At 45.3% G+C, this 17736-nt stretch overlaps 1 protein-coding gene across 2 annotated transcripts in view; it reads left to right on the top strand.

Annotated features, from left to right (window-relative positions):
- The first annotated feature begins 8033 nt into the window (after window positions 1-8033).
- SDAD1 (SDA1 domain containing 1) overlaps window positions 8034-17736 on the top strand; it is a 30607-nt gene continuing 20904 nt past the window's right edge. Inside the window, exons 1-6 of one of the 2 annotated variants that reach the window (XM_002717107.5) lie at window positions 8034-8247; window positions 11773-11877; window positions 12649-12747; window positions 16014-16124; window positions 16540-16611; window positions 16699-16799. In XM_002717107.5, coding sequence (XP_002717153.1) covers window positions 8158-8247; window positions 11773-11877; window positions 12649-12747; window positions 16014-16124; window positions 16540-16611; window positions 16699-16799 — 578 coding nt within the window. In that variant the 5' untranslated portion in view covers window positions 8034-8157. Of the gene's footprint in view, window positions 8248-11772; window positions 11878-12571; window positions 12748-16013; window positions 16125-16539; window positions 16612-16698; window positions 16800-17736 lie in introns of both variants that reach the window. The other variant, XM_051819679.2, reaches the window with a different exon arrangement.

Below are 17736 nucleotides of genomic sequence, written 5' to 3' on the forward strand. Positions count from 1 at the left end.
CTCTCTCTCTCTCTCTCCCTCTCTCTCTCCTCTCTCTTTCTCTCTCTCTCTCTCCCCCCCCCTCCCCTCTCTCTAACTCTGTCTTTCAAATAAATAAAAACAATCTTTAAAAGGAAAAAAAAGAAAACCCATTTAGCAACATGGAGATAATGTGACCTTGATAAAATTTTAGTGAAGTGGTAGAAGTGAGACTGGAGTTTCTTAAAAGTTAATTAATTATAGCAGCTGGTGCTGTGGTGCAATGGGTTAATGCCCTGGCCCGAAGCGCTGGCATCCCATATGGGCGCTGGTCTAGCCCCAGTTGCTCCTCTTCTGATCCAGCTCTCTGCTATGGCCTGGAATAGCATCAGAAGATGGCCCAAGTCTTTGGGCCCCTGCACCCACGTGGGAGACCTGGAAGAAGCACCTGACTCCTGGCTTTGGATCGGCACAGCTCCGGCCATTGCGGCCAACTGGGGAGTGAACCAGCAGATGGAAGACCTCTCTCTCTGTCTTTACCTCTCTCTGTAAGTCTGTCTTTCAAATAAATAAAATAAATCTTTTTTAAAAAGTTAATTATAAATATACCATGTGATTCAGCCATTCCACTACTAAGCATTTACCAACAGAAATGAAATATTGAAAATTAGATATTTGAACATCAATATTCATAGCCAAAAACTGGAAACAACCCAAATATCCAACACCAAATTAATGGCTACACAAACTGTGGTACATCTCTATGATGGAATACTACTTAGAAATAAAAGGAATGAACTAGTGAGATACAAAACAACATAGAGGAATTTCAAAATACTAGTCTAAATATAAGAAACTTGACACAAAAGAATAGGTATTTTATATTACTGCTTGTATAAAATTCCAGCGATTGTAAACTTATCCCTAAATGGATGCTGTTTCGTGTCCCGGCTGCTTCACTTCCGATCTAGCTCTCTGCTATGGCCTGTGAAAGCAGTAGAAGATGGCCCAAGTCCTTGGGCCCCTGCATCCACGTGGGAGACCTGGAAGAAGCTCCTGGCTCCTGGCTTTGGATGGATAGGCACAGCTCCAGCTGTTGCATCCAACTGGGGAGTGAACCACTGGATGAAAGACCTCTCTCTCTGTCTCTCCTCTCTCTGTGTAACTCTGACTTTCAAATAAATTTTTAAAAGAAGTTTCAAGGGTGAGTAAGTTTGTAAAAACTCTTCAAATCGTAAAATCTATGGAAGGTGTTTAGTCTATCACTTATACCTTATAAGGCTGTAAAATAAATAGACAAATAAACTATTAAAAATTAAAGCTCAGATTTCACTAGGAGTAGAGGATTAGCCACAGGTGGTTTTGATGTGTAATCAGAAACTACAACTACAACCAGCCTAGCAAACTCATTATTCCCAGATATTACTGCTTTGGATAAAGCTAAATGAATAAAGTACATTTAGCATCAATTTAAAGAAAAATTTTACTTGATTGTCATATGGCAAAGAAAGTCATGAGGCTGGCATGAGAATTGGCCCTGTTCAATACATCCATTTCACACAGAAGCATTTCCAAAGTGATGTCCTAAAATTCTTCTTAAATAAGCAATACCAATAAGCTCTGAGGGAAACTATCACCTGCCACAATTGAGCTGTTTCCTTTTCTTCTGTGAATCCCTTCATATCAAAACCCTACACATCCTGCAAGATACATTGCAAATATAACGTCTGATTCTTCAAGACAGTGGACGCCTCCGAGGCTGAGAAACAGCAGGAGTGAGAAAGGCACTCTGACTTCCCAAAAGCAGGAATGAAGTCTCCATGTAAAAAGTGTCCTCCCCACACTTGGAGAAAAGAAGGATCTGGTCAACCAAGACAGAGGATCGAGGTCAAGTGAAATCTACACCATTGAACCAAACCTAAGTGCAACCTTCTCATGCTAGTCTCTGTCCCAGGATTAACTGCACAGCCCAAGCCCCTCTGCCTCATCACCTTTCACAACTGAGTGTGCTTTGTCCTGCTTAAATTCATAAACATCTGGCTCAAAGTGGTTCTTTGGTTCTTCATTTCTTCCTTGTGAGGCTCCCAGTTCAGGTAAAACTTACATTAAATGTTTGTATGCTTTTCTCTAGCTAATCCATCTTTCATTACAGAGCCCCAGCCAAGAACTCAAGATGGGTACGGGAACAATTTTTGCTTCGTCTGCATCGTTGAGTTGGCTAAGATACATTATATATATTAACATACATACAGTAAATATATGTACAATGGACATCATATTAGACATAATACTTGTATAGCCAAATTACTGAACATTTAAAAAATATTTTATTTATTTATTTGAGAGGTAGCGTTACAGACAGTGAGAGGGAGAGACAGAGAGAAAGGTCTTCTACACCCTGGTTCACTTCCCAAATGGCTGCAACAGCCAGAACGGAGCTGATCCAAAGCCAAGAGCCAGGATTTCTCTCCAAGTCTCCCACATGGGTGGAGGGGCCTAAGCACCTGGGCCATCTTCTACTGCTTTCACAGGCCACAGCAGAGAGCTGGATCAGAAGAGGAGCAGCCGGGACTAGAACTGGTGCGTGCCTATACGGGATGCCGGCACCACAGGCGGAAGATTAACCTATAGCACCAAAGCGCCGACCCCTGAACATTTTTAAAAGTACATATTCTTAGCCACTCTTGGTCTCTGTTTTCTGAGCTATCAACAAAACAATAGCCAGTGTTTGGCCTGGCTGTTAAGATACCAGTTAGGATGCCCACATCCCATATCTGAGTACCTGGGCAGGACACCCAGCTCTGGCTCCCAACTCCAGCTTCCCGCTAAGGTGCACCCTGAAAGACACAGGTGATGGCTCAAGTGGTTTGGTCCCTGCTACCCATGTGGGAGACCTAGATTGCATTTCTGCTCTGGACTTCAGCCCAGCTGGGTTCCCAGCTGTTGGGGACATGTAGGGTCTAAACCGATGGACTGGAGCTCTGTCTATCTGTCTCCCTCACAAATAAAAATTTTTAATTAAAAAAGAATCCTGCTTCAGGGCTTTTTGGGTGTAAAATGAACTGACTATAGTACACTGTCCGCCTTACAAGGACATGCAAAGGCTTTTGGTTCCAGGGCTACGCAACCTTCCACCTCACTTCCTCACCTCCGCGTGGCACGCGCCCTTCCTAACCTTTGGTCACACCAACTGCTGGCTATTCCTTAAATGTTCCAGAGCTGTTCAAGCCCCAGAGCCTTTCTGCGGGCTCTTCACATGGAAGGTTCTCCTTTCCCTCCCCTAGGAAACACCTCATCTTTCAAGATTCCAATCAAGTGGTACCAGAACTGAGATGGAGCCCTGTCCCTAAGGCCTTCGATGCTGGTTTTCCCAGGCCCCAGGCCCCTCCCTTCTCCTACAGTTCCTGTGTTCACTTTGATGATCACAATTCTTTACTAATGATTAATGCACTAAATTAACGGAGTAGGACAAGGTCCAGCTGGCCCGGTAAGAGTGCAGGTCACAATACTGAGAATTCAATTGTCACACTAGACTGTAGTTTAGAAGTTCATAGGAACTCCAGGCCCTGATCAAACTCATAACCCATCTACCTACCCATAGACCCGAGATGGGCTGCAGCCCACTTTTGTCATCACAGCATTTTCAGAAGAACACCCAGGCCTGCTATTGCTGACCAATCCAAGGAAGGCCACCAGCACTATGGACCGACCAGAAACCTGCACCAAAACTGGTCATGCACTGCTCAACCTCAGCTTTATAAGATTCACCACCCTGCGGCCAGCGCTGCGGCATAGTGGGTAAAGGTACCTCCTGCAGTGCCAGCATTCCCAAATGGGCGCCGGTTCGAGTCCCATCTGCTCCACTTCTGATCCAGCTCTCTGCTATGGCCTGGGAAGGCAGTGGAAGTTGGCCCAAGAGTGCTTGGTCCCCTGCACCTGCACAGGAGACCCGGGAAGAAGCTCCTGGCTCCTGGCTTTGGATCGGCCCAGCTCCAACCATTGTGGCCATTTGGGGAGTGAACCAGCAGATGGAAGACCTCTCTCTTTCTGCCTCTGCCTCTCTGTAACTCTGTCTTTCAAATAAATAAATATATTTATAAAAAAAAAAAAAAAAGATTCACCACCCCTAGTCCCCTGGGGATTCCAGGAATGCAGTCAGAGCTGCCTGGCTCCTTACTCTGTGCCTTGCAAAGTAAACTCCTACTTTCCTCTACTGCTCCAGTGGCAGTGACTGGCTTGCTGCATGGCAGGTGAGCACACCAGGTTTTTTTTGGTTTCTTCAACAAAACTGTGAAATGTTCTGATTTTCCCAAGGATTATAGTCACTCTGCTGCTGCTTCCAGGGCTCTGTTATAAGAATACGCTATCATTTTAAATGTCTCCCTTATTAGTGTGTGAATTTCCCAAGGACAAACGCCCATGCCCTTGTTTATTTTTGTATTCACAGCACCTAGCCAGTGCTTGACATATAGGTTGTGCCACATAAAAGCTTGTGACATGGCCTGAATGTTTGTTTCATAAATCACATTTTGAAGACTCAAGATAAGTATTCATAGTACATAAGCTTATAATTGAGATAGGAATTATATTAAATAATGTCAATGTATTTTAAGAATGCTTATTTTCCTCATACAAACTAATAAAACATGTCTTAAAAGTTAAATCTATGAGTGGGCTTTTAAAAATATTTCTTTAGTTTATTCAAAAGACAGAGTTACAGAGAAAGGAGGCAAGATAGAGAGAAAGTGAGGTCTTTCCCTGCTGGTTCACTCCCCAAATGGCCACAATGGCTGGGGCTGGGCCAGGCCAAAGCCAGGAGCAGGAGCTTCTTCCATGTCTTCCATGTGAGTGAAGGGGCCTAAAGACTTGGGCCATCTTCAACTGCTATCCCAGGCACATTAGCAGAGAGTAGATCAGAAGTAGAGCAGCCGGTAAAATAAATCTTAAAAAAAAAAAAATGGTGCTGGTGCTCCCACAGGTTAACGCCCTGGCCTGAAGTACCGGCATCCCATATGGGTGCTGCTCCTCTTCCAATCCAGCTCTCTGCTATGGCCTGGGAAAGCAGTAGAGGATGGCCCAAGTCATTGGGCCCCTGAACCCACATGGGAGACCCGGAAGAAGCTCCTGGCTGATGCATCGCTTCAGATCGGCACAGCTCCGGCTGTTGCAGCCATCTGGGGAGTGAACCAGCGGATGGAAGACCTCTCTCTCTCTCTCTCTCTCTCTCTCTCTCTCCCTCTCTCTGTAACTCTGTCTTTCCAATAAATAAAATAAATCTTAAAAAAAAAAAAAGTGGAGCAGCTGGGACTCGAAATGATGCCCATATGGGATGCGGGCATTGCAGGCAGGCAGCAGTTTAATCTGCTGTGGCACAATGCTGGCCTTTATGAGTGGGTTTTTTTAAAAATTTATTGCTTACATTCACTTTTTTTTTAAGCTTTAGCTCTTATCTGCTGGTTCACTCTCCAAATACCCTAAACTCCTCGGGGTTGGGCCAGGTCAAAGTCAGGAACCAGGGACTCAGTTCAGGTTTCCCATGCTAGTGGCAGGGACCCAACTCCTTGAGCCATCAGCTACTGCCGCCCAGAAGACAGTAGCAGGAATCTGGACATAAGAACTGGACACAGGTATGGAACCCAGGCACTTCAGCATGAGAGAGGTATCTTAGCTGGTAGGCTAAATCCCTACCCATGAATTTATTGGCAACTTCACAAGTACCTGATCAATAAATAAAATAATCATTTTCATGGTGACTCATAGAAAAGCCTTGAATTTGTGCTCGAATGTGATTGCATATCTTTCTGGTTTGGATAATCATTCTGTTACTCTTACGCATGGCCTTGACCGAAGTTGACATTCCATGAAATTGCTTATCAGGGGTGGGAAACCTTTTCTCCAACATAACAGTGAAACGTTCTGATTTTCCGAAGGATTAAAGCCACTGTGCTGCTGCCAGGACTCTGTTATATTAGAACACTCTTTATCATTTTAAATGATATTCATGACATCATTCGTGGGCCATTAAGAATTATCAACTTGGAGGCCGGTGCCTCGGCTCGATAGGCTAATCCTCCGCCTACAGTGCCGGCACACCGGGTTCTAGTCCCGGCCGGGGCACCGGATTGTCCCGGTTGCCCCTCTTCCAGTCCAGCTCTCTGCTGTGGCCCAGGAGTGCAGTGGAGGATGGCCCAAGTGCTTGAGCCCTGCACCCGCATGGGAGACCAGGAGAAGCATCTGGCTCCTGGCCAGTGCACTGGCCATAGTGGCCATTGGAGGGTGAACCAATGGAAAAAGGAAGACCTTTCTCTTTGTCTCTCTCTCTCACTGTCCACCCTGCCTGTCAAAAAATTAAAAAAAAAAAAAAAAGAATTATCAACTTGGGGCCGGTGCTGTGGCACAGCTGGTTAAAACCCCAGTCTCCAGCGCTGGCAACCCATATGGCGCCAGTTCAAGCTGTGGTTGCTCTGCTTCCAATCCAGATCCCTGCTAATGCACCTGGGAAAGCAGCAGAGGATGGCTTAAGTCCTTGAGTTCCTGCACCTATGTGGGAGACCTGGAAGAAGCTCCTAGCTCCTGGCTTTGGATCAGCTCAGCTCCAGCCACTGCGGCCATTTGGGGAGTGAACTAGGGGATGGAAGATCTTTCTCTCTCTGTCTGTCTCTACCTCTCTCTGTAACTCTTTAAAAAACAATCCATGGGCCAGGCATTGAGGAGAAAAGAAAAAATTATTTAAAAAAAAATCATCAACTTAAAAAACAGCCTGCTACAGATTTATTAGATTTTGAATTCCATCTGCAAGTGCCCCGGAAGCACTAGACCACAGGATTTTGCCTGGCATGCTGCATGCTCACCACGCTTCCCAGCATAAGCAGGAGAGCACCAGAGTCCAACTCTTTTTGACAGACCACCTACCACCCGACAATTATCAAGCGACTTTTTTCTTCCTCGTGTGGTCATGATCAATACTGCCTGATTGCAACCCTCAGTAGCTACGGACTTGCGTAGTCAGCCTCCTGAGGCTGTGTCCACATCTGTAAAATGGAGATAACAATAAGGCATATTTTATAGGATTTTCCTGATATTAGATGAGTGACCACAAGTAAAGTGCTAGGCACAGGCAGATGGCAGTGTATTTTTGCATTAGCGTCAACCTATTTCATCCATTCAACCAACACACATTTATTTAGATACCACGTATTGGAGTAAGTTACTTGCCTTTTTGAATGACCAGGTTTAAAAATTCTGGCTGTGGAGTGTTTAGAAAAGTTCTAACTGGTTGATTACAGATTAATTTGCATTTTAACCCATAATCCTGATCACATATCCAATAAACACTTTTCCCTTGTCTAGGTCACACTGAGTTGAAACAATGAAAAGCAAGATAAAAACACTTAAAAACCATACTAAGGGCAGACGCTGTGGCTTAGCAGGTAAAGCCACTGCCAGCAGTGCCGGCATCCCATATGGACGCTGGTTCGAGTCCCGGCACTCCACTTCAGATCCAACTCTCTGCTATGGCCTGGGAAAGCGGTAGAACATGACCAAGTCCTTGGGCCCCTGCACCTACGTGGGAAACCCGGAAGAAGCTCTGGCCGTTGTGGCCAACTGGGAAGTGAATCAGCTGGTGGAAGACCTCTCTCTCTCTCTCTCTCTCTCTGCCTCTCCTTCTCTCTGTGTGTAACTCTTTCATATAAACAAATAAATCTAAAAAAAAAAACAACCCATACTGAAAAGCTAAATTGCACGCTTATTACTCTCCACCCTCTTCCTAAAATGGGATACTTGGTATTATATACTTTTTTCTCCCCAGCATTCAACTTCAGGCTGTGTGATTAAAAATAAATTATTATTGATTTGTTTCGTAGGAGTGTCGGAATGATGAAATGAGCTAATGTACGGAAAAACACCTTTACACCTCGGATCGTTTCAGAAGCACTGGCTAGGAGCGGTGGTCACAAGGATAGAATCTAGTACAATACATTCAGGGCGTTTCGCCAGTGCCAGTAAGTTTGATGCTCTAAGGCTTCCGTAGTGCGGTTCGTTTTCCGAGCCAAAGGGGTTCCGCCCTCCGAGCATCCCACGTGCCGTTTCCGGTTACACCCGGAAGTAGGAGTCCGAGCCACAGCTGGGTCCCGGCAGGGGGCAGGCGGCCGCGTGTTTCCTTAGAACTTCTCTGCGCGGATCCGATCTGCAGCCAGCATGTCCAGCAGAAACAACAACAAGCTGCCCAGCAACCTCCCGCAGTTACAGAATCTTATCAAGCGGGACCCGCCGGCCTACATCGAGGAGGTGGGAGTGCGGCGCGGCACACGCTGGAGGCTGGGTGGGATGATTGGGATGCCGCCGGGCAGGCGGGGCTGGAGCTGGGGTCCTGGCTCTCCGCCTGTCCTCCTGTTCGGTCCGGAGGAGAGACGAGATGGGGAAAGGGATTCGTTCCCCACCTCTTGGGAATGTGCTGCCGCTTCGGATTTCCGCCTGCTCCGTCGCTGCCGCAGAAACACTCTTTAAAAGCCTCCTTTGGCCTTAGGGTTCGCCTCCTGTCCTCTTGAGACAGACGGGTGGCCCGCCCCCGTGTCCAGCTTCCGTGCAGGTTGTCAGGCTCCCGTTCTCAGACACCTGCCGCTGGAATCAGTCGGTGAACGAGAGGAGCCGAGAGTGAGGATGCTTCCAGCGCCGTCCGTTTCCCAGAGGGCCCGCTCTGTGTCCTGGGGCGGGAGTGAAGGGTTTTCGGCCGAGGAGCTGAGTCTGGTGTACCCAGTTAACGCAGGGTTCATACTCGCTGGAAGCTAGGATGACCTGGATGTCGGATTTTTGCTTTGGGAGAAGATGAGGCTGAAACATGAGATTAGGCCCAGTTCGTGGTGGCGTTTGTATACTGTGCTCATTGTAAATTGTGAACACGAAGGGCGTCGGAGCCGGGAAGGCACAGAATGAAAGGGGTGGTGTGGATATGTTAACCCAAGAGGTGTTTCTTGCAGACCCCCGTTTGTCTTGGCAGGTATTAAACACGTGTCTCTACTGCGTTTGCCGCAGTTGCTTGTTTGAACTTCTTTCTCGCTAGATAGTGATTTGTTCAATGGCTAATTCAATTACTTATCTTTTGATGGCCTTTTTCAAGTCTCTCCTCCCCCAAATTTTCACACATGAGTACTTACATGAATGCTTTTTAACAAATAGGGATCTCAGTGGTTTAGGTCACCAACAAAGATCAAGGCAGTGGAAATAGAAAGTACAGAGCAGGCACAAGAAATTTAAGCAATATAAGTGAAACTCTGAGATGTGGTCAGTACTGTATGTCCATTGACAAAGTAATAGTTGAGAGTTCTGTATGTAAGAGCATTGGTGTCATAACTAACGTTGGATCCTAGTTCTGTTGTTGACCAGTTGTGTAGCCAGGATGGGTTGATCACAGCCTGTGTACGTATTTCCATCTGATAACACCTAACTCTTTGGTTCATTTAACAAATGTTATTACAAGTCCACACATCCAGCACCTACTGTGTATTGATAAAATTCTGGGCACCAGCTGCAGTGATAAATACACAGACAGGAGAGCCTTCTTCCCTTGAACTTAGGCTCTAATGAGGGTAGAGTTATAGTAGTAACGACTGTGAAGAAATGAAAACTAAGTAGAAATGCTTTGAATTGGAGGCTGCTGAGCCGTTCAGGTGCCTTCTGGACTGAGGGCATAGGAAACACAGACCCTGTCGTGTCAAAGAGCAGGGACGGCCAGCCTGGTTAAAGTGTGGTGGGACCCAATTTCAGAGGGTAAACTTTATGGTTTGTGAATTATATCTCAATTTAAAGATTTTTTTTTATTTGAAAGGCAGAGAGAGGGAGGTCTTCCATGCACTAGTTCACTCCCCTAATGGCTGCAACTGCCAAAGCTGGGATGATCAGAAGCTAGGGGCCAGGAGCTTCCTCTGGGTCTCCCATGTCAGTGCAAGGGCCCAAGTGCTTCCACTGCTTTCCCAGGCACATTAGCTGGGAGCTGGAAAAGCGGTAGGCTCGGTGGACTGTAGGAGAGGGTGCTTGTCTTTGCTTAGTATCTGCCTGTAGCAGGTGCACACCAAGGCCTTGAACAGTAGCCCAGGCTCCTGACTCAAATGCCCGCTCCTTTCCACCTCGCTGTGAGTGTTTTACACTCAACACCCTCCCCTCAGAACCCAACCAGGCCTCACTGTGTGGAAATGTCTGCAACTTGTTCTGGTCATTTACCTTCCAAAGGATTCAAAGGCACTTTGGATTTGATTTTTTCATTTTCGACATTTTTCTCTCCAAATCTGCTTTATTTCACTTTGTTTTAAAGACACAGAGAGAATGAGAGATCTTCCTTCTGCTGGTTCACTCCCCAAATGACTGCAACAACCAGGGCTGGGTCAGACTGAAGCCAGGGGCCAGAGCTTCATCCCAGTTTCTCACATGAGTTCAGGGACCCAAGGACTTGGACCATCCTCTACTGCTGTCTCAGGTGCATTAGCAGGGAGTTGGATCAGTAGCAGAGCAGCCAGGACTCGAACTGGTACCCATATGGGATGCCGGCATCACAGGAGGCTGTTTAACTTATCGCACCATAACACCAGGCCTCAGACTCAATTACATGAGCCAAATACTGCTGCTTCCTAGGGTGTGCGTTAGAAGGGAGCTATGGGGCCAGCGCTGTGGCGCAGCAGGTTAAAGCCCTGGCCTGAAGTGCCGGCATCTTATGTGGGCGCCGGTTCAAGTCACGGCTGCTCCACTTCCGATCCAGCTCTCTGCTATGGCCTGGGAAAGCAGTAGAAGATGGCCCAAGTCCTTGGGCCCCTGCACAGATGTGGGAGACCCAGAAGAAGCTCCTGGCTCCCGACTTCGGATTGGCTCAGCTCCAGCCATTGCAGCCATTTGGGGAGTGAACCAGCAGATGGAATGGAAGACCTCTCTCTCTGTCTCTACCTCTTTCTATAACTGTCTTTGAAATTAAAAAAAAAAAAAAGAAAAAGGGAGCTGGAACAGGACCAGAGCTGGGACTGGAACCCAGGAACACTGACATGTGCTGCTTGGAATGTGATATCCTAGGTGGCATCTTAACTGCTGTACCAATTGCTTGCCCCTTAACTGGTACTTTTTTTTTTTTTAAGATTTTATTTATTTATTTTAGAGATAGAGTTACAGAGAGAAGGGGAGACAGAAAGGTCTTTCTTCCACTGGTCTACTCCCCAAATGGTTGTATGAGCCATAGCTGGGCCATCCCGGAGCCAGGAGCTTCTTCCAGGTCTCCCACATGCATGCAGGGGCCCAAGCACTTGGGCCATCTTCTACTGCTTTCCTGGGCCATAGCAGAGAGCCGGATGGAAAGTTGAGCAGCTGGGACGTGAACCAGCGCCCATGTGGGATGTCAGTGCCTCAGGCAGAGGCTTAGCCTACTATGCTACATCGCCAGCCCTAATTGATAACTTTTTAAAGGAGAGATATTTTGACTGGAGAGCTTCATACACTTGACATTGGCTTTGCATTTTCTGCCCTGTATTTTTTTGCTGATTTGAGTGCTGTGTCGACAGAGACGGTATAGTAGGAGTCATTTAGACAGAGACAGTAAACGGCAGAACAGAGCCAGAATTTGTGACTCTCGCTTTACTGTTCCTTATAGCACACCATGTAAACTTCTGGTGATAATTGTAAGGAAAGGATGTTTAGATTATCCAGGATGTGCTTAGGTTTTTGAAAACTCATCACTTTCTCCAGTCTACTCTCAAAGACTTCTATTACAAAGTATTTCATTCTGTACCAAGGTAGTCACATAATAGAATGTAACGCATTAAAATTGTTTTTCTACAGTTTCTACAGCAGTATAATCACTACAGATCCAATGTGGAGATTTTCAAATTACAACCAAATAAACCCAGCAAAGAACTAGCAGAGCTGGTGATGTTTATGGCACAGGTAAGAAGATAATTTCTTTTGTTTGTTTGTTTTGAATTGATTTATTTATTTGAAAGGCAGAGTTACAGAGAGGGAGAGAGAGAGAAAGAGAGATCCTCCATCCTCTAGTTCACTCTCCAAATGGCTGTAATGGCCAGGACTGGGCCAGGCTGAAATCAGGAGCCTGGAACTCCATCCAGGTCTCCTACGTGAGTGCAGGGGACCAAGCATTTGGGTCATCTTTTGCTGCTTTCCCAGGTACATTAGCAGAGAGCTGGATTGGAAATAGAGTAACTGGGACTTGAACCAGCACCCACATGGGATGCTGGCATCATAGGTGGCAGCTTAACTCACTGTGCCACAATGCTGACCCCAAGAAGATAATTTATAAATAAAATAAAAACTGATGTTAACACACAATTTATAGAATATTTGTTTCAATAATAGTTAACCCTGTTCCACTCTGGAGTGAGAAATTTACTAAATTAAAAAAAAAAAAACTCTCTTTTTGCAAATTTTTTAGTATTCTTGTTGATCTTTTCCCAGAAACAACCTGAACAAAACCCTCTAAATATTTTTTCTTTATAATTTTGTCATAAAAACAAGTTCTAAAAAAAGACTAGAAAAGATATGGAAAGGATTGGAGAAATTAGCATGCAGCAAAAATTTTAAAAAGGTGGTTTAGAACCATCTGCCTTTCACTCTCATTTTGCAGAACATCGTATACCTGTGTGAAATATAAGGGGGAGAGAGAGAGAGAGAGAAACTTGGGGAGCCTTTGCTTTGTTACAGATTGGCCACTGCTACCCGGAGCATCTCTGCAACTTTCCTCAAGAGCTGAAAGATCTTCTCTCCTACAATCATACTGTCTTGGACCCAGATCTCCGAATGGTAAGAGCAGGTGTTGGAATCAGGAAATTGTGCTGTGTTCGTGCTGTGTGTATTTAGATGAGAGCAGCCTCTAAGCTCAATGTTTTTTTCAGTGTAAACCAGAATGGCCCCATCTTCTTTGATATCCTTTGTGGCTTCTCCTTGGTACTTGCAATAACATCCCGGCTTAGCAGTCCCTGCCTGATCTGCTCCCTCCCTCCCTGGGCTTGCGCTCTCCCTCCTGTGCAAACTCCCTGTTCTTCCAGCATGGTGCCCGCTCTGGGATGCTCTTCTCTACCTTTTGATAAGGGCTCCACTCATTCAAATGTGCCTGAGGAGCCCTAATTACAACTTTTTTACAGTGCTTAATTTAATAAACTTACCCATTAAGCAGCCAGCTTGAGCGTCCAAACATTATCACCTGCGTGGTTGACATTGGCTCCTGGGAGATGCCCATCTCCAGACAGGTGTGGCCATTTCTCCCACCTGCGTAGATGCTAGCTGCTCTTACTCTGAAGCTTATCCTTGGCTAAATGGGAGTCCAGAGTGTAGGAGGTTGCCCTCTGGGCCGAATATTACAAAATAAAAAAGCCCAGCCTCTTAAGGTGAGGTTAAGTCTCACTTTTGGTATTGTGATCATGCTAAAGCTAGTCTCCAGCCAAGGACACCTTCTTACTTAGCATTTCTTTACTGGGCCCTACCATGCTTCTTTTCTTTTTTAAAGATTTATTTTATTTATTTGAAAGAGTTACAGATAGAGAGAGAGAGAGAGAGAGAGAGAGAGAGAGAGAGGTCTTCTATCCACTGCTTCATTCCCTAAATGGCAGCAACAATTGGAGCTGAGCTGATCTGAAGCCAGGAGCCGGGAGCTTCTCCCAGATCTCCCATGTGGGTGCAGGGGCCCAAGAACTTGGGCCATCCTCTGCTGCTTTCCCAGGTGCGTTAGCAAGGAGCTGGATCAGAAGTGGAGCAGCTGGGACTCGAACCGGTGCCATATTGTTAGGTAGGAAGTTAGAAGTTAGCTTGTGTGTAGGAGAGGGCCCGAGGAAAACAAAACCTCTGCAGAAGCTCACCTTAGAAGCAGCCCAGGGTGTTACACTTCAAAGTCCTGCCCAGACTGATAACTTTCCAGGTGGTCTCAGCCTTCTCCCAGGGAAAACTCCCCAGAGGAATCCTCTCTCAACACCAGATGGGTTACCTGGCCTGATAACATTGAGCATAAAACCTTTACATCCTTCCTCCAAGGCAGGCACCCTAGGGGAGGCTCCTCTTCTCGGTGCCAAGTGGGCTCCCCCAGTCTGATAGCACTGAGTAGGGAACCTTTGGGAGGAATTTCACCTAATTCACACTCAGCAAACCCCTTGTCCTGGAGGAGGAGGAGGAGGAAGGGAAAGAGAAACAGTCGGAAGAACTGGACCCCTTTCCCTTACAAACCCCAGTCTGAATACAGACTGCATGCTCAGCTCTCAGCCCTCTCGTGAGCTGCCCGCCTGGCCTGCCAGATGTAATCTCTCTGTTTAACCATGTAGCCTTACTTTCCCCAGTCTGAGTGACTGGGCACTCTTGGATTCTGTCCCATCTGTTCTGACCTATGTCCTATCCCAGTAAACCTTGCTACCCTGCCTACCACTATTCTCTGTCTCACCTCTGAATTCTTTCTTACCCAAAGATAAGAACCCACCCCCCTATCTTTGCTAACAATATGGGATGCCGGCACTGTAGGCCAGAGCTTTAGCCCGCCGGGCCACAGTGCCAGCCCTCTATCATGCTTCTTTACTTCCTTCTGTGAGCACACCCCAGACATATGACTTGTAATGAATCAGGCTCTCCTTCCAGAGAACACAGCCGAAGGCACTTTCGTATGTAATAATCTGCTTTCCAAACATATTTACAGTAAGTACTATATGATCACAAACATTCATATCCTATACCAAAACTTGTAAAAATCTTAAGTCCAAAGATTATTATGTTTTTTTCCTGGACTTTATGTAATTTTACTATTTTTAGCTGCTCTAGGATTTTTTTGATCAGGCCTAAAAGAAAACTATCATTCTGGGCAAGCCAAGGTTATAGGCTCTAGCTTTTCAACTGGTTGACTTAGCTGGGCCATAGAACCTGGCAGCACAGCCCAAGGGGCTTCAGATGGGAACCATTAGTTGGAAAGCTTTTACCTATGTTAGGTAATTCTTCAAGTCCTCATAGCTCGTGCAGATTTGAAATCTTATGTGTAGAGACTTACCTGGCTTTCCAGGTAATTGAATCTTCTTTAAGTTTTACATTGGCTGCCAGTACCCAGCCAAACTGGTCTGTGAGCGTTAAATAAGTAAATGTTTGCATGTTTTTTTTTGTAGTTCTATATGATGATTTTTCTTAAAGAGAAAAAAATAGGGGAAAGCATTGTGATGTAGTGGGTTAAGCTGCCCTTGGGACACCCACATCCCATGTTGGAGTGCCTGGATCAAGTCCCAGCTACTCTGCCCCCCATCCAGCTTCCTGACAATGCACACTTTGGGAGACAGCAAGTGATGGCTTAAGTACTTGAGCCCCTGCCACTCACGTTGGAGACTTGGATGGAATTTGAGTGTCTTTGCTTTGGCTGGGCCCAGTCCTGACTGTTGCATTTAGGGAATAAACCAGTGGATACAAGACTTCTCTATCTTCATCTCCAGCTCTCCCTCCCACTCCACCTTTCAAGGAAAAATAAAATAATTTTTAAAAGTAGTAGAGATTTCCTTTGCTAGGAGACGAGATTGAGTAATGTAGAACACACTGGCGGACCCTCTTTTTAATTATCACCTGCTGGGTTTGCTTTCTTCCTAGTGTATTTGCTGTTTTTCCACATCTACTTTTCCTGCTTGCATGGATAGAAATAGATTGTGTTGCTTGGCAGAAGAAGCTGTATATATATATTCAGAATATATACAGAAAATAGCTGTGTATATTCTCTTGTGTGTGCTATATAAAATCCAGAAAAATTGAACTTAAATGTTTTCCCTTTCTTTTTTGAACTTGTACCTGCCTTTTAAAGTACTTTTTATTAACTTCTTTTTGAGCATTATTGTTATTCCCTGCTCCGATTGTCACCACGTGGCGAGGAGGAGCTTCTTAGTCCTTTCAGCAGTGGTGCAGTGTAAGTTCCAGGCGGGCTGAGAGACCGTCTGCTCTCACGCCAGGAGTAGTGTCCCGACACGGAAGATCATTAAGCTCTTTGGGATATGTGGGCTTGGTTTTCTCATCTTACTCACCTTACCATTAACTTACAGTATGTTTTTGTTCTCCTTCCTAAGACATTTTGCAAAGCTTTGATCCTGCTGAGAAATAAGAATCTCATTGATCCATCAGGCTTACTAGAGCTCTTCTTTGAACTTCTGCGTTGCCACGACAAGCTGCTACGAAAGGTAAAGGGAACAAAAAGAATTTCTCCTGCAACTCATTCTTCCATGAGGGGACATACAACTTGTAGTGTTTATGGAGCCATTTGAATCCTTAACGCTTTACATTATTGGACCAGTTAGTAATGCTTTTAAGTGTGGGTTTTGTGGATCCAATAGGTTAAGCCACCACTGGGGGATGTTCGCATCTCATCAGAGTGCCATAACAGAGAGCAAGGGTCCTGGCTCCTCTGCTTCTGATCCAGCTTTGCTAATGCATCCTGGGAGGGAGTTCTCGGCTCTTGGCTTCAGCTTGACCTGGCCCTGGCTGTTGTGGGCATTTGGGGAGAGAACCAGTGGATGGAAGATTTCCCTCTCCCTCTTTAGCAAGGTTAGAAATGTTGACTAGACTTAATGTGTGTTATATTTTTCTTTTTCTCAGACTTTATATACACATATTGTGACTGACATCAAGAATATAAATGCAAAACACAAGAACAATAAAGTGAATATAGTAAGTAGTAAGTACCCTTTTGTTTTCCATGTCTGAGGCATTGTATCATCAGTATATGAAATCCTTCCTTTTCCTCTTTTTCTTCAGGTCTTGCAGAATTTCATGTACACCATGTTAAGAGACAGCAATGCGACAGCAGCCAAGATATCTTTGGATGTGATGATCGAGCTCTATAGAAGGAACATCTGGTGTGTCTATAGATCTATATGTATTTGTTTCTTGAGAAGTAGACTTTTAAGTTTGTAATTAGTACAGAGCACATACACAAATGTAAGGGTAAAGTAATGTTTTTGTATACTATAGCTTGTTGGTACAGTGCCTCCAACTCTGTCTTCTCTTACTCACTTTTTTTTAACTATAAAATATTCATTGTAGCAGAAAATTTGGTGAAACTAGAAAAGTTTTTTTAAGTTTTAGGTAGTTTCACCATGCAGAGATAATCACAGTTAATATTGTTTGGTGTTTCCTCTGGCCTTTTCTTTAATATACATTTTCTTTAAAAAAAAAAAAAAGATTTATTTATGTATTTGAAAGGCAGAGTTACACAGGGGGGGGGGGGAGGCCTCTTCCATCACTGGTTCACTCCCCAGTTGGCCGCAATGGCCAGAGCTGTGCCGATCTGAACCCAGGAGCCTGCAGCTTCTTCTGGGTTTCCCACAAGGGTACAGGGGCGCAAGGCCGTCTTCCACTGCTTTCCCAGGCCATAGCAAGGAGCTTGATCAGAAGTGGAGCAGCCAGAACTTGAGCATCCCAGCCCATACGGGATGCCAGCACTGCAGGTGGCAGCTTTACCCACTGTGCCACAGCGCTGGCCCCCTAATGTGCATTTTCAAATGTGATTGGAATTTTTGCTGTATTCTAGCTTTTTTGCTTTGGATTTTTTCCCTCTACTTACTTTGAGTAGATTCCCATGTTGTTAAAAATTCTTCAAGGACTGTATCTTAATGACTGGACTCAAATTTAATTAAATGTTCCTCTTCCATTTAACTGTTTCAGCAATCCATAGGTTTTTGTTTTTCAATTTATTTATTTGAAAGGCAGACTTACAAAGCGAGAGCGGTCTTCCATCTGCTGGTTCACTCAAACGCCCGTGATTCCGTCCTGGTCTCCCAGATGAGTAGCAGA

This window comes from Oryctolagus cuniculus, chromosome 8 (assembly GCF_964237555.1).
Source record: "Oryctolagus cuniculus chromosome 8, mOryCun1.1, whole genome shotgun sequence".
Classification (NCBI taxonomy): Eukaryota; Metazoa; Chordata; class Mammalia; order Lagomorpha; family Leporidae; genus Oryctolagus; species Oryctolagus cuniculus.